The sequence below is a fragment of the Gymnoscopelus braueri genome (genome assembly GCF_963280865.1).
Source record: "Gymnoscopelus braueri genome assembly, chromosome: 8".
In the NCBI taxonomy this organism is placed as follows: domain Eukaryota; kingdom Metazoa; phylum Chordata; class Actinopteri; order Myctophiformes; family Myctophidae; genus Gymnoscopelus; species Gymnoscopelus braueri.
Window position 1 is genome coordinate 35,214,281 of NC_137609.1, and position 17,487 is coordinate 35,231,767.

The 17,487-nt window shown below is 39.0% G+C and overlaps 2 protein-coding genes across 2 annotated transcripts; both read left to right on the top strand.

Moving 5' to 3' along the window:
- Positions 1 to 1,370: 1,370 nt before the first annotated feature.
- On the top strand, positions 1,371 to 6,363 carry LOC308090805 (cytokine receptor common subunit gamma-like; the record flags this gene model as incomplete). Its single annotated transcript, XM_080436078.1, has 8 exons — positions 1,371 to 1,437; positions 2,543 to 2,630; positions 3,040 to 3,212; positions 3,517 to 3,653; positions 4,021 to 4,189; positions 5,144 to 5,242; positions 5,408 to 5,487; positions 5,821 to 6,363. The coding sequence occupies 8 exons, from the start codon at positions 1,371 to 1,373 to the stop codon at positions 5,992 to 5,994; spliced, it is 987 nt and encodes a 328-aa protein (XP_080292204.1). The 3' UTR covers positions 5,995 to 6,363.
- A 3,005-nt stretch (positions 6,364 to 9,368) lies between these two features.
- Positions 9,369 to 17,211, top strand: LOC308091201 (cytokine receptor common subunit gamma-like). The gene is made up of 8 exons (XM_080436638.1): positions 9,369 to 9,465; positions 11,904 to 11,991; positions 12,375 to 12,550; positions 13,334 to 13,470; positions 13,716 to 13,875; positions 14,496 to 14,604; positions 15,509 to 15,587; positions 16,003 to 17,211. Exons 1-8 carry the CDS (start codon positions 9,390 to 9,392, stop codon positions 16,192 to 16,194), a joined length of 1,017 nt encoding a protein of 338 aa, XP_080292764.1. The 5' UTR covers positions 9,369 to 9,389; the 3' UTR covers positions 16,195 to 17,211.
- Positions 17,212 to 17,487: the final 276 nt, after the last annotated feature.

Here is a 17,487-nt window from a genome sequence, read left to right on the forward strand (position 1 = left end):
AAGTTAATTAATTAAAAGATTTCCTCTAGGCTATTAACCACTTGAACCCTAGTGTCCCTATTGGGCTAACAACATTGCGCGAAAATAGCAGTTCTGCAAGCTCATAACTCGTCACGTTGCGATGTTCTGAGCTTGTACTGTTAGATCGGCTATTCATGGCAAAGATATCTACTATAGAGCAAAAACAGAAGGGGGCCTAGAATATTGTCCTTGGGAATCCGGTCAACCTATAGGGTGGCTCATCATTCAGTTGTATAATTGCCCCTGTGAAAGCAAGCAGCAAGCTTAGAGAACAATATGACACCAGGCAGTATCCCACGACACGTTCTGAAGTTTATTAAACACATACAGAGCATAATACATTTGCAGAGGTGGCTGGAATGGGATGTATCTACACTGGTGGTTCTCAAACTTTTTTTATTTCTTTCAAGGACCCCCATAAGCCATAACTCTGAGAGTGTACAAGTGGAACCAAATGGACCAGATAGCCTACTACAATTTAAGTAGGTATATGGGTGGCAATGTACAGACATTATTAGACGGGGCTCGGTGCCTAAATAGCAGCCTGATGGCCTAGCTGTGGAAACTGTCCCTTATTCTGTTTGTTCGGCATTTGATTCAGTGGTATCACATGCCAGATGGTTGCAGCGTGAACAGATTGTGACTGGGTGGTCATGGTGTCTTCATCTGCGTATAGCCTTGGCTACACACCACTCACGCTCACCTCTGATAATGTGCTGTTGCCACATCCTTAACGTGGGTTGTTTCCACTTAACTGTGACACAATCATATCTACCTGGGTTAGGGTTAACTGTGGACAGTGTCTTGGGTCTCAACTTTAGTTCCTTGACATGAGTTGATAGACAAATTAAATAAAGTTAAACTTCTAACTTTATTCTAAATTCCATCACAGAAAATGTGTGATCATTCAGATAAGCTATACATACGTTATTCTGTCAACATAACCATTTGCTTACCAGCTTACTCCATTCTCCACCAAGTCCTACAATAATAATTTCCCATTATCACCTACTCCTAAAATACAACTCAGAGATAAATGAATATATTACAAGTTTAGTATAAGCTACTGAAATTCAGATAACATTCACTGCAACAGTTAAAACAAGGCATGTCAAACCTAACAAAATCCATGAGGCCTTTGGCCCCTAAAGATGTCCAGAAAGAATTTCAAGCTAAAGTTTGTGTTTCGTGATGTCTCAGATAAAAAATAGCACATTCTTTGTAACTTCAAAACAGTTCCCATTAACAGGAAGTGGAAAAACCCCACCTACGTATACCTCAAGTTGAAAGCAACTACCCCCGGTCAGTTTGCCACATGCACATCATGCACTGACAGTTTCTGTTCTGCCATGGCTCCAGTTGGATGGTTTCTCATTCTCTACCTGGCTGGCAGTGTGATTGCCAGAAAACCCCCGGGTAAGTAAATGTCGTTCTTTTAGCCATTCAGGATTATGCTATAGATTATATTATTATTTATATTATGTCTACCCTTATATTTCCCTATTTTGGGGGTGTGTTAAATCAAAGTTGGTCAATTTGATCTAGAGCCTTTTCAGGTGTCTATATGTCTGATTCTGATACTTGGTTGTTTGTCTAATGTTAAACTTGGAAATATCTTATTAAAGAAAGCAATAATGATGATATTTATGAAATAATCCACTTTGTTCTTAGTGGTTGACAAGGATTTGTCAGAGGAAGGAACAAAAAACACATGTAGTCTGAAATGTTATAACATTTTAAAATTGTTACATAAAAACAAATTATACTGACAAAGAAGTATTTTACATGTCCTACAAACCCATTCGTTCAGAACACTTTTCTTTGGGGAAGTGGTACAGGTCCATTAAGACCATCATATAGTGACAAATAAGACCTTGATTCTTGATTCTAATGATTCTTTATTCATACGCCCAGTCTATGCGTAGAAGTGTCTCTGAGCAAGACACTTTTAACTAGCCTGGAAACCAGACAAATCTGCCACAGCTAAAAATGTGTCTGGCACTCCGTTTGAATTACATTTCACTCACCCCAGAGTTGTGGGTGACCAATCAAAGCCCACTATTCAAAGCGTGATTTCTTTTGCTGTGATGTTTGAATCTGTTTGTAACCGCCCCTTGGAAATGAATCTTCCACACCGAAGTTCCAGACTAATATTTACGCAGTGATATTAGTCTGGCCATGCCAGGCTAACTTTTAACCCCTAACTGCTCTCTGGGCGCTGTTGTAGAAGCTCCCACTGCTTTTCACGTTTGCGCAAATGTACAGGTTACAAAAAGTACTCCAAAGGAGTGGGGTCTAAATGATTACTTATTATTATTATTATTATAAGCTGTTCTGGCCGCTCGTGGTGGCCGATTAACACCGTACTGTGTTTTTCTATGTTTTCCTCTTTTGTCACATGCATACAGTATAACATAAAATATTTTAATATGTCACCAATGTATATGTCACAGCAACATTTTGGTGCATTTTCCTGTCCCAGTCATTATTTGGGTTTTAACTTAACTGTTTGTGATTGTAGATGTGAGCTGCCTGCTGGTGGATCTGGACTATGTCTATTGTAGCTGGAATGGACAGAACACAGAGGTCAACTACACCTTCTACAGCAGGTTAGTGTCTTCATCTTCACAGAGCTGGATGGTTGGAAGATCATGAATATAGAAGCAAAGGATTTGTTTTTACACATCAAGTTTTAGTAAAGAATTATTATGTGATATTGACTTTAACCAACCAATCTGCCACCAGTTGATGAAAGACATTTAAAGGGATAGTTCACCCCCAAAATGACTTTTGTTTCTATAGATTAGTCACCCATGGAGACTTGAATTCATGGATATTTTTGATTTTGGGCGAACTATCCCTTTAACTCCTAATGAAAGTGTTAAGGGAAGAGATGAAACATAAGAGATGGTAGAAAATTAAATGCCCATTTACACGTGTGTGTGTGTGTGTGTGTGTGTGTGTGTGTGTGTGTGTGTGTGTGTGTGTTCTGATCTCTGATAATGTTTCTGTGTTCAGGTTTCCAGATAAGAATTTTCAAGAGTGTACATTCTATACGTCAGAGAATGACTATACTACTGGATGTAACCAGACATATGGAAAGCTAGAAACTCAGAGGTTCAATGATTTTCACACACAGCTGACACATGGCAATGACAGTTCTATTCAGAAGCACAATCTAAAATCCAAAGGTATTAGTCACATTTGGTTCCTGGTATTTCATTGGTTTAATGAGACATAGCGCATTGTTTTAGTAATTATTTGTACTGATGTTCGTCTTCAGCAGCCCTCAACATATTCAAACTATTAACTTTATGTTTCCCATTGAAATGTCAAGCCTTCTTCAAGTGCGCCAGGGGGCAACATTAAACTTTCCCTCCTTATGAGTTATGAGATGATAATGTTCAGTATCATTAACTTAAGGCTATTATTGTAAATTTCCCTCAACTGTTTGGTTCTTTGTCTATTTTCATTAATTCTGTGTTAAATTTTCAGTCAAGCTGTATCCTCCAGTCAATGTGACTGTCAAGAACGACTCCAGCGTATGTCTCTATTGGAACCACACCAATGGTTGGTACAAGTGTTTGGAAAATGAAATTCGCTACAGCCTGACCAACTCCAACAAATGGGAGGTAGGCATGACATTTATAGAAAAGAAGCAAAGGCCCAAATGATACAATTTTAGTAAAGTAAAGTGAATATCAATAATAAGATTCACATAATCCTGTCCTTCTGTTCTTTGTTTGTTTTTCTCTCTCTCTTTCTCTCTTTCTCTCTCTCTTTCTCTCTCTCTTTCTTTCTTTCTTTCTTTCTTTCTTTCTTTCTTTCTTTCTTTCTTTCTCTCTTTCCTTCTTTCTTTAGTTTTTATTCAAAAAGTCAACCTTTTTTTAATCAAAAAATCTATTCATTTGAGAACATTGATTTAACTGAATACATTTCTCTACTCATTGCTCCAACCTCGCTCCAACCTCTGCAGTAATTCTTTCTCCTTGTCTTCAGAGTTCATCCATAAAGAAGCAGAGTTACTACTGTACCAACCCGCCCTCCAGTAACTCCCGCTATGAGCTTCAGGTGAGGTCCAGGGTGGCCAGTGACTGTGGAGAGTCCATATACTGGAGTAACTGGAGTCAACCTGTCTACTGGGGGTCCATAAAGAGCAACGACAGAGGTATAAAATCTAGTCCAATTATGTGGATCTCAGGATCCACATAGAAACAGTGTGGTTCCAATGTGGATCTTGCACTTGGCTACAATGTGGATTCATATATAATTTGAATAGGATGTGTCCAGTCCAGACTGTGATCTGTTTCATCAGTCGTCTATGGCGTATTTATAACTTCTGGCTTCAAATTTGTTAAAGTTAAAAGTGTAAAGGCACTTCTGTGACCTACTGGCAGTGTGCCCACACAGTTTGGCAATGATCCGACCTGCGGTTTGCAAGATTGGCAACAGAGGCACACACACACACACACACACACACACACACACACACACACACACACACACACACACACACACACACACACACACACACACACACACACACACACACACACACACACACACACACACACACACACACACATGCATGTCTTCCGGCCAGCCTCTTGTAGTGCCACGCCATAAAAAACAAGTCTAAAATGCCCTGCTAGCTACACTAGACCAAAGTGGTTTGATCTGACTGACATTGCCAACAGGGTGCTCTCAATAGATGAAAAACCAGAGAGAAAGAGGGAGGTCCACAGCAGAATCTACATTTAGGCCATAGGCTGCATGATAGGATAATAGTAATAATACAATTTAGTTGTATAGCAGCTTTTAGCTCAAGGACAACATTGAGAACAGTAAACCATATGAAAACAGCACTGGTCCTTGACTCATTACAATAGAATAAATAATTAACACAATTAGTATAGCTTTAACAACAATCATAATAACTGATGGCAAACAAAAAGCAATTATAGGTCTTACTTAAAAAATGCTGTTGGTCTCGGAACCAGTCTTGTTACTTGTTCCGGCCGCCTGTAAGTAAGTAAAGGAAGTCAGTAAGTAAGCAGAATAAGATATATGTGGTCCTATAAATCTATTATCCACATTTTAGATACATATTTCCCTGTCTCAGACTCTCAAAGTGGACCTACATCAGAATGGACAGTGACGTTTTCTGTGGTGGGTAGTACCTGCATTCTTCTGCTGCTCATCCTATGGTGCGTCATGAAAGGTAGGTCAGAGGAGAACATTAAGGCTGGTTGTTGACTGGCTGCAGTGGCTGGTCATCATAGCTTTCTGATTAACATGGTTCATCAGAGTATCCTTGTTTCACAATATTTTAAATACGTTGTGTTTGTCCTGAAAAAAACAACGTACGTTGTCTATCTCCTTACAGGAGATAGAATCATCCTCATCCCTGTTGTTCCAAACCCAGGCAAGAACCTGAATGAAATCCTGATCCATGGCAATGTAGAGGTTAGTAACATCTCAAGATCAGTAACTTAAGCATGTTTGGAGCTGAAATCACTAGGTATCAGAGCAGAAAGATTCACATAAACTGTAGTTTGGCTAAAACGTATTGTCAACCAGTTTTATCCTGAGAAATTGTAGCTGTACTGTATATCACGGGATATTGTGAAACAGAGCCGGTTATGATTTTCATATTAGGTATGAATAATGTCCATTCTATGATGTTAATGCTCAAATAATTTCCATTTGATGCAACACTGACTGACGGTAAAGCATTGTATTGTGCCGTGTACGATGTTCTACAATACAAAACAATACAAATCACTTTCTTTTTTTAAGGAGTGGCTTCACATCTCCAAAGGCCTGAAGGAGGGGTTCATGGCTGATTACAATGAGCGTGCCTGTGCTGTTAACGAGTACAGCCATGTCCCCCAGTCTGCCAGCGAGAGCTCCGATAGTTCCTCCTCTTCCTCGGTCACCACTGACCAAACCGACTGCTCTGTCGCCACTTAAGCCAATGAATCTGAGTGATTCTCCACTTCCTGCTCCTCGCTTCTTCTAAAGAAGGACAAAGTTGTGCGTAGGGTTTTAAGGTTTTTAACCACTTAAACCTAGCTGTAGAATACAACTCTCGTAGACGTATTTATGATTCTGACGTTTTCAATCTACGAGAGTTGTAGACACTCCTCCCCATTGTCACCGGGATTTTCAGCTCCTAGCCTGTCCGGGGCTCCAAACATGTACAAATGCAAAAATAAAGGTGCACCCCAAGCCCCAAATGTTAACTAACTGTCCGGAGTTCTAGTGCAATGTAATAATCCATATCTTTCAATAAATAAGTGTTTTAATCCCGTCTGTGGTCGTTCACAATTTTTTACTTCCTGTTTACATTGAGCGTAATTCCAGGTTTCACCAGATGCGGCGCGTCACTACCGCCCATTGGGAACTTCCGACAGAATCGGCCACAGACGGGCTAGGAGCTGAAAGTCCCGGTGACAATGGGGAGAGTGTCTACAACTCTCGTAGATTGAAAACGTCAGAATCATAAATACGTCTACGAGAGTTGTATTCTACAGCTAACTTAAACCCAATCTTTCCCCTCAGTTCAACTCAGATGGTTATGATGAGTGCTCAGGGGGAGTGTTAGGGGTTAAGTCTTGCTATAGAGCACCGAAGTCTGACGTCACTGCCACTAGAGGGCGCTTTTCTACGGGTTCGTGGCTTTATTTTTTGTGTTGAAATCCCCATTTGGGAATCTTAGATCACCTCATATAAGAACTGTGTTCCAAACATAAACACACCACCCTGGCGTTTTTGTCAGGGGGTGGCTCTGCATCGTTTATGATATTCATTCATATTTGATACAGCCTGTTTCTGGCAAAAATTGAATTAATTCTGCCTTAAAAGTCTTAAGAACTACTACGTCCGGGTCTGAAATCACTGTCCCTGCAGCAGCCGCGTTCATGGGAAATGTAGTCTTTGGGTTGTTTGACTAGTTTCTAGTGTTTATGATATTGTGTTACTCTTTGGGTAAATGTGTACATTTACACCTTCAGTCGATGCTTCATATCCATATGAGTAAAAACGCCAGGATGGTGTGTTTATTTTTGGAACACAGTTCTTATATGAAGCGATCTAAGATTCCCCAATGAGGATATCAACACAAAAAGTAAAGCCACGAACCCGGAAAAGCGCTCTCTACTGGCAGTGACGTCAGGACTTCGGTACTCTATGGCCTTTGCTTAAGGCCCTTACATATTTGACTGGGGTACCCCAAGGGTCTATCCTTGGCCCTCTCCTTTTTCCCCTCTACATCAGACATGCCCGTAATATGGATAATAGGGTTCACAATTCACATGGTTAATATGTTCAACGTCCATAGAACTTTGGTCTAATACATCCCATCCAAGGCGAAAACGACTACAAAATGCATACATTCCTGTTCTAGTTCATGCAAACAAACCAATACTTGGTAGCCTACTCTGGGGGAATAAGATAGCTATTTTATAATATTAACAGCTAAAATTATAATTGCAGAGAGAAAGTTTGTATCTACCGTATACCAAATGCAGGTCACAGTATAATAATAATATAATCATAATAAATAAATGTATTTATATTTTATTGTATAGCACCTTTAAAAAACAAGTTACATAGTGCTTTACAGTAAAACTGATAATTAAAAATATAATATACCCAGGATTCAGGACTATTGAAGAAATTGGTTTAAGTTCTTTTTGCAGTTATTCTAATGCATTAGACTGCCCCAACGCTCCTGATTTCGTGTATAGAGGGGCGGGTGTTAGAGCCGGCGAGAGATTGTATATTATATAATATTTATATTTTTTACTGTCATATGTCATTTGTTCTTATTTTCTCTCACATATATTTTTCTTATTTTAATTTTACTTTTTCTTCCATCTCTATACACTTTATATAGCCATCTAATGGTCATCCTTTGCATTAATCACCTGTGAGTTTATTGGGTTCCCGTTTAGGTGATATCTTGTATGTACTAAAGGGGAAACTGTTGAGGGTTACGACCTGAATAAAGCTATTTGTGCCACTATACGTGTGGGTGTTTTATTGTCCATATTTTTATGCATACAGCATTTTTACACCTTAGTCCCTTCATATAAGCTTCTTTATTTCCTAACTTCACTTCACAGAAAAGAACACAGAATTAGTCCAGGTCATTTGACAGGATGCAAGATGCACGGTGCTAGATATTGTGGTGTCTGTCTGCATGTGGCGTTTCCGTTGTGCTGTTATCATAGCTGCGTGGGTTAAGATTAGCTGTGCTGTCTTGTGGAGGTAGTAGTGATACAGATAAATGTTAAATGTACACTCATTTGAAGAAGCTACAGCGTTATAAAATCCTCCCTCCAACCAATTAATACCACTTATTAATTCGCATTACTCAGAGTCCATTGCCACACTTACTGTATTATTGTCAAAACATTTTGAAGTTAAATCCACATTATTCTTCAAGTCAGTGGCCAGCAAAAATACTTTCACAAGTAAAGTTTCAAACGGTGATACTGTACATTATCCCCTTATATAAAATATCATTTAAAACCAGGCAGACATACAGTAATAATAATGTACAGTGAATTGAAGGGAATAGTACTCTTTTCTATCTATTTTACCTAAATAGAATATCTATAAGAGGCCTCCCATATACAGGAAACAAACCCCACACATCTGAAATTAAGAGCAGCAAAAAACAGAAAACAAAAAAACAAGAACACGTATCTGATGTTCTCATGCCAAACTACACCTGAAATGAAAACACACACCCCTGTGTCTAGCATGACGGAGATATTATTTCTCCTTTCAAACCTTGTAAAGTAAACAGCATTTTAAGGCTTCCATACCTTTAATAACATTATCTGACTTGGTATATGGGTCATGACACGTTTTCCAAATGCCTTTTATGGGAGAGCACAAACTGGGATTTATGATAAAACATTTGGGGGGATAAATTATCCTATCACAGCACACGGTCTAGTACAAAACCATCAGCTTATTGATTCACTCTGGCTACTTCTGCCAACCCATTCTCCACCAAATAGTAGAATAATAATTTACGACAAATGTATCTACACCTAAAATACACCAATTTATTCCAGTCAGAGTTCAATTAACACTTTTATAGTGTAGTATACTGTAAGTGACTGACCTCCCAGAGTCTCTTGACCCCTACATATATCCAAAATGTCTCAAGGATTTTATCCCAGAATTTCAAGGTAAAGTTTGTGTTGTGTAGGTGCTTCATAAAAAAAACACCCGCTCTGTAACTGCTGAATTGTTTCCGTTAACAGGAAGTGAAAAACCAAGTGAAGTTGAGAGCATGCAACTACCCCCATCAGTTTGTCACATGCACATCAGATAGTTTCTGTTCTGCCATGGCGCCAGTTGGATTGTTTCTCCTTCTCTACCTGACTGGCAGTGTGATTGCCAGAAAACCAGTAAATCAAACCAGTAAGTTAGTAAATCTTTTAATCATTCAGGATTAAGCTAGAGTTGGTATTATTATTTACCTATTATATTATTTAACTATTTTGTGAATGTGTTGAATCAAAATGTGTTTGCTTGCTTAAGGGTTTTTTCAGCTCTCTGTGTGTACATCCAGCCTACAGTAATTAAATAGGTAAACTTGTTCATCAGTGTAATCAGCTATCTTACGTTGTCAGGATATCTATCTTGTTAAAGAAAGTAATAATAATAATATCTAAAATAAAATCCTATTCCACTTGCTTAAAGTTGATCTAATGTTGATCTAATGTTACCAATGTTGTAGTTAGAAATAACACATTTTATATCGTTTTATTTGAGAAATAAATTGTTTTCATACCGAGGCTAAACGCAGATGGCTTGTGCTAATATGTTGTCATAAGATAAAGATAAGAGAAATGTGGCTTCCTTTCCCAGACAATAACTGTTGGTAAATTCCCCATGACGTCGGTCTGCACTGCAGTTACTGAGTATTAACGCGTCTGTAGGTGGATGTGGGTAATACTTTCATTTCCATTCCCCTAATACAGTATATGGTAAATTATACTATATTGTTGGGTAATTACCACTATAAGGCTAGGCAAATACAGAGAAACTACAGCTGAATAGTTAAGTAAAACCTCTGCTATTATGCTTAAAGGTAGGGTAAGTGATTTACTTTTGTTAAAATAAGTGTTAAAAAGCTCTACATTCTGTACTCATTGCTATAGAGTGTTTGTTCAGTAAAAGGAGACTCCCATGTCTCTCCAGTTCTTAAACAGAAAATGCATTTTCAGAGCTCTCTCCTGATTGGCTTAAATTGTGTCACCTACCTGAAAATGTACTATATTCTGTTTACTAAAGAGCTGTAGAGACCCCTGTGACCAAACAAACGCTCTGTAGCAATGATTACTATCAGAATATAGTACTTTAACCTTTTTAACAAACAAAAAAAATTTACAAAAAATAACACTTACCCAACCTTTAATTTATACTCCATCATACGATGGTATAAGTCAGGCTATTAGGCTTCGGGCCCTATCTTGGGCGCCGCCTTACCCCTTAGCCCTAAACTTATTAGCCATGTTTTACTATTTTTAAAAACATTTAAAAAGAGTTCAACTAGCCGATCTACATCGACACGTTGTGAGCTTGTAGATTGGCTATTTGAACTATTTGGGGGAAAAAATCAAAATAGTAAGAAATGGCAAAAAAGTTTAGGAATAAGGGGTACGGCGGCGCCCAAGATAGGGCCCGATCTCAAATACGGGTATTTGTGACCGGTTTAGTTTGGTAATGACTCAGATATAATTGTGTACTTCCTGGTTAAGTGTAAGTAGTCAACTAACTAAGTCATTATTCTCCACAAGTGGCCGAGTGCATGTTTTGTGTACACCAAGAGAATTGTACCGGTCTGAATGCTAGACCCCTTAAGGTGGCTCTGTTATGCTCTGCGGGCATTTTCCTGGAATGGTTTGGTCCACATAGGCAAGGGTCACTGCAAATCAATACAGTTATTCTCAGTTATGATCACCTTTATCATATGATGAAACACTTCTATCCTGCTAGAGTGGTCACTTTCAGATGACAATGTCCCCATCCACAGGGCATGAGGGGTCACTGAATGGTTTGTTGAGTATGAAAATTATGTGAATCATATGCTATGGCCTTTGCAGTCACCAGATCTTAACCCAATTGACACCAATGGAATATTTTGGATTGACTCGTGTTTTTATCATCAAAACACCTAACGAGTGTTGTTAGAATGTATTCCTCCAGTAAAGTTCCAGAGACTTGTACAATCTATTCCAAGGCACATTGAAGCTGTTCTGGTGACTTGTGGTGGCCAACCACATATACGTTGTTTGTCTTCTTCTGTTGTGAAGGGCAGTGTAACGTTATTCTGTGATGTGTGTGTGTGTTACAGTATGTGTGTAATATGGAATAATGCACCTGGGTATATTTGAGTTACCTTCTAGTTTGATTGGATGCATGTTCTAGTCACACTCTTATTAGCTGTACTACGTTCTATGCTGGTTTTGATAAAGAGACATCAGCACTTCCGTGTGTTAGTTGTTATCAGGCACAGAGAGCTCACTGTATGGACGGACACAGTCTCCCATTCTCTGCCAGAGATGAGAGTGCTTTAATGATAGCAATTGTTTATAATCAGCATCAGATAAGACCGTGTTGTTATTTGAGAGCAACTGTCTGTACTCACCCGACTGAAGTTTCTCAATAAAGTCTGCTAAACTGGAGAATATTTGCAGTACCCGTCTTTACTCACACCTCATAACACAGCATATATACATATATTATATATATATACGTGCAGAAATATTGTAATATGTAACCAATTTATATGAAACAGCAATGTCTTTGTGTCCCAGTATTGTGGTTTTAACTGTCTATGTTTGTGATTGTAGATGTGAGCTGTCTGCTGGTGGATCTGGACTATGTTCATTGTAGCTGGGATGGACAGCACACAGAGGTCAACTACACCTTCTACAGCAGGTTAGTGTCTTCATCACAGAGCTTAAGTGGATGGTTGGAAGATCATGAATACTATATAGAAGCAAAGTGATTACTTCTTATGACATGTAGACCATGAGGATATTGTAAACAATTTTATTGTGTTGCATCACAGACTTTTTGCAAGTATTATCTAGTTTACATGAATCCAGGCTTGCGTGCATGCGCGTGCACACGCACACGCACACACACACACACACACACACACACACACACACACACACACACACACACACACACACACACACACACACACACACACACACACTCAAATCAAGTTTTAATTAGGAATTCTTGGGTGAACTGGGTGTGTGTGTGTGTGTGTGTGTTCAATGACTGATCTCCGATTATATTTCTGTGTTTAGGTTTCATTCGGACAATAACTTCCAAGAGTGTACAAACTATACCTCAGAGAATGGCTCTACTACTGGATGTATGCAGCCATACAACAAGTTAGAAACTCAGAGATTCCTTACTTTTTACACAAAGCTGACACATGACAATGCTAGTTTTCTCCAGGAACACAACCTGAAAACCAAAGGTAAGCACATTTTTTGTGCTTTGAGTTTTTCCATTGATTTATAATAGCACATTGTATTTGTCCAGCTCAGTGGCCTTGTGGTTAGACCGTGTCTGCCCTGAGGTTGGGAGGTCAGGGACAGGGTTCAATCCCCGGCCGGCTCATACCATAGACAATAAAATGATACCCAATTAATTTCTGCTTAGGGTTGGATTGTGGGTAAGTCCCTGTGACATAGGCTACTTGCGTCATGTCCAGGAGGTGTACTTGTACATCATGGCCAGGGGATGTACATCAATTCGCCTGAAGCTACAGAAACAGGAGACAGGTTCCTGACCTATAGGCCACATGGCTCGGTAACTGTTGGTTCCCAAGGCTACTTACTTACTTTATTGTATTTCACGCTACGGAAACAGGATATAGGCTACTGACCTATGGCTGACCTATGGCTCCCATGGCTCAGGAACCATTGGTTCGATAGGCTACTTACTAACATTATTGTATTTGAAATAATATGAAATAATATGTAATAGACTAATGTCTTTAGCAGCCCAGATAAGATTCAAACTAAACATTTAATTTTAAGCTTGTGTAAACATATCTCAAGCCTTATGCCATTGAAATGGCAAGCCTTCTCCAAAAGCGCCACTAGGCGGCAACATTAAACTTTCCCTCCTTATAGGAGATTTTACTTTAATGTTCATTATCATTAACCTATGCTATTATTGTGAACTTCCCTCAAGTTGAGGGCCTCAACTGTTTGGTTCTTTGCCTCTTTTCATTAATTCTGTGTTAAATTTTTAGTCAAGCTGTATCCTCCAGTCAACATGACTGTCAAGAACGAATCCAACAACCTGTGTTTCTATTGGAATCACACCAATGGCTGGTACCAATGTTTGGAAAATGAAGTTAGCTACAGGACCAATGACAACAAGTGGGAGGTAGGCATGAAATTTATAAGAAAATAAGCAAAAGCCCACATGATGGAATTTTACAAAAGGAATATCAATAGATTCACATAATCCTGTCCTTCTGTTGTCATAATTTTGTCACCTTTCCTTTTCTTTCTTTCTTTCTTTCTTTCTTTTTCTTTCTTTTAGTTTTTTATCAAATCATTCATTTATAGCTGAACATTCTCCCTCATCCACCTCTCCAACCAGCTGTACATTTTTCTCCTTGTGTTCAGAGTTCTAGATTCAGCAGGCAGAGTCACTGTACCAACCTGGCCTCCAGTAACTCTCGCTATGAGCTTCGGGTGAGGTTTAAGGTGGCCAGTCACTGTGGAGAGTCCATATACTGGAGTGACTGGAGTCAACTTGTCTACAACTTGACGATGAAGAGCCCAGGTATATAATGAACCCAAACTTATCTAAATAACCTCTACGTAAACCTAACCAGAACAAAGTGGGTTAAACAAACTGACATTGCCATTCACTAATGGGGCTGAAAAACAAGAGAGAAAGAGAAAGAGAGAGGTCCACTGCAGAACCTCCATTTAGGCCATACATAGGATAATAGTAATAATAATGTAATTGTATAGCAGCTTTTATACATAGAATGTATTAACTCAAGGACAACATATACAGTATGCACAGTGATTAAGTTAATCAATGAAGGAAGGAAGGAAGGAAGGAAGCATAAGCAAGTAAGCAAGTAAGTAAGCAAGCAAGTAAGCAAGTAAGCAAGTAAGCAAGTAAGCAAGTAAGCAATTAAGCAAGTAAGTAAATAAGGATGTAAGGATGTAAGCATGTAATAAGTATGTAGGCTAAGTAAGTAAGAAAGTAAATGACTAAAGAAAGTAAGTATATAAGTAAAATAGTAGGCAAGCATTGTATGTAAGTAAGTAAGTAAGTAAATATTGAGTAAGCAAGTAAAGTAAGCAAGCACATAAGCAAGTACGCAGAATAAGGTATGGCGACCTATACATCGAATATCCACATTTTAGATACATCTTTCCCTGTCTCAGACACTCGGCGTCAGCAGCGTGGGCCTATGTCAGTATGGAGTGTGGTGTTTTCAGTTGTGGGTACCTGCATTCTTCTTCTGGTGCTCATCACGTTGGTGCATCATGACAGGTGGGTCATTCCAGAGGAAAATCAGATGAGAAAGTTAAGGCTGGTTGTTGACTGGCTGCTCATCATAGCTTCCTGGTTAGCAGGGTTCATTGTCTCGTGACATTTTCACATTCACACATTCAACATAGTTTTTGTCCTGGATAGATGTTTTGTCTAAATTGCTCACGATTTTACTTTATATAGTGTTTATCTATAGTGTGACTTGGACCATGAAACTGTGGGGGACTGTGTTTTCTGTGCATACTGGAGTGTGATGTTTCAACTACATTCAGATGCAAAAATAAAGTGCAGAGTAGCCCTGCCTGATGACCAGAAGCCTAATATATCCTACCCATTGGCAAGGGTGAATGAATCCCCTTTGAATATGAAGTAGAAGTTTGTTTTCCCATGTGGGAGACCTGGGTTCAAATCCAGGTGGTTACATGGGCTCACGTCTGGGATCAGATGTCCTAGTCAGAAGGAGGTCAAAGGGGGATGCATATCGCCCTTGGCCAAGGGGGGTTCCCCTCTGTCTGACCAAGGTAAAAATCCTGGTTGTTTGGAATATAGAATCCAAATTAAAATAATGATCCGTACCCCTGACACCAACCTGGTACCAATGTCACGTGATAAATCACTGAAGCAGATGACTTCAGTGATCTACAGCCTTACAGTAGATCAACCAGACTTGCAAAGGGATATGGAAACAAACATAATCTAGATTTGAGGTCTTAATGCCTGTTCTTTCTTTAGTTTGGTATGTCCGAGACTAAGGACCACAATGGAAACAATTCTTTATCCTTGATGTCCTTTCCTTTTGAGAAGCATGCCTGTCATGTGTTTTCTTTTAAACTAACGTCAAATAAATCAAATTAAATCCAAAGTCTCTATGTTCACATTATACTGAACAGTTTATATCTCACAGGATCAGAATCATCCTCATCCCTGTTGTTCCAAAACCAGGCAAGAACCTGAATGGAATCCTGATCGATGGCAATGTAGAGGTTAGTAACATCTAGAGATCTGTAATTTAAGCATGTATGGAACTGAACCCACTAGAGCCACCAGAAATTCATAAAAGGTTTTCTTAAAAGTTGCCTTACCAGGAATCACATATAATGATAGATACAGTAGATACATATTAATTAATTGATTAGGCAAAAAACATTGGCAACCAGTTTTATCCTTAGAAATAGTATCTGTATATCGTTGGATGCCTCAAACTTTAACTTAAAAATGTATATGGGGTTCTGGTATATGTTAGCATATATTATTAGTACTGTATATAGACTATGATGATCATGTTCAAATACTTTCCATTTGATGCAACAGTGATGGACAGTAAAGCATTGTATTGTGCAGTACACTGTATACGATGTTCGACTATACAAAACAATACAAATCACTTTCTTTTTTAAGGAGTGGCTTCACATCTCCAAAGGCCTGAAGGAGGGGTTCAAGGCTGATTACAATGAGCGTGCCTGTGCTGTTAACGAGTACAGCCGTGTCCCCCAGTCTGCCAGCGAGAGCTCCGATAGTTCCTCCTCTTCCTCGGTCACCACTGACCAAACCGACTGCTCTGTCGCCACCTCAGCCAATGAATCTGAGTGATTCTCCACTTCCTGCTCCATACTTCCTGCTTCTTCTGAAGAGTGTCATGTATGGGTTTAAAATGTTAACTGTCCATAGAAATTGTATTTGTTGCAAATATAAATAACATCCCCCTCAGTCAGAAACTGACACGAAATGCATACATTTCTTATGGCCAGTCCAGGCAAACGAACCAAATTCATAGCCAGACACTTGGTTAATCTATTCTAGAGGAACAAGAGAGCTGTTTTGAAAGGGGTGCTAGGAACTTCTGAGGCACTGAGACTGCAGTAGTGGTCAGCAGTGATAGAGCAACATGGGTGTTGGGGGTATTAGGAAATGGCATAACAACTAAATTGGGAGAAAGTAGGAAGAAAATGTGCGAATACATCTTGTGTGTATGTTCGGTTAAGCTGCAAGTTTCTCTGGGAAATGGGTGAATAGGAACAGACTCCTGGACTCCTGACGTATCAGGAGGACCATGTACCTGCCATCATATTTGAATCATGTTGCTCAAAACAATTGTGTCACGCCCGCTGTGAATGAATACACCTACAAAAACAGGAAAGATGTAGTAAATAGAATGTGGAACTACTTGATAGTTTATGTAATCCACACATGTAAAAAGATATTTTTTGCACCTACATTTTGCAGCTATTTTTTGCAGCTTAACTACACCAGCACTGTTGTGAAGCATTTTTATTAATTGGAGAAATGTAAAGATTACTATTTGTAGGAGACAGACTGATACGAAGATATGTGCTTTGGTGAGACTACTCAACATTGTAACAAGCTAGAATAGTTAGTTAGAAAAGTTAGAATACCGATTTTTAACGCTTAAATGAATTGATTTTGGAAGATGGAAAAATCTGTTTAGATAACAGTAATAAATAAACAATAATCAACATTTAGAAGAAAATAGGCCTGTCGCCAGTGAGCTGTGACACTCCAACTTTAAGAATATTATGACCCAGCAGGATTAGGAAAATACTTTGTAATGGTGTCCTTACATTGTCTTTAAAAAAGAAAAAAGAAAAAGACTAATCAGACAGCTGATCCAGCATATTCAGAACACTGCTGCTTGAGTCCTAACTAATGCCATGAGTGGATCATATTACTCCATAGCTGAATGGGTAGAGTAGAGTAGTAGAGGCCGGGAACTGTCTGTCTGTCTGTCGGTACTCTGACAACAGGTTGGCTATTGCTTAAGTGGAGGGGCGTGTATTCACAACGGGCATTGCCCTAGTTAATACAAATACATTTGCCTTGCCTTGCCTTACTCTTTAACATTTTTTAAAAACTGTATTCAAGTGT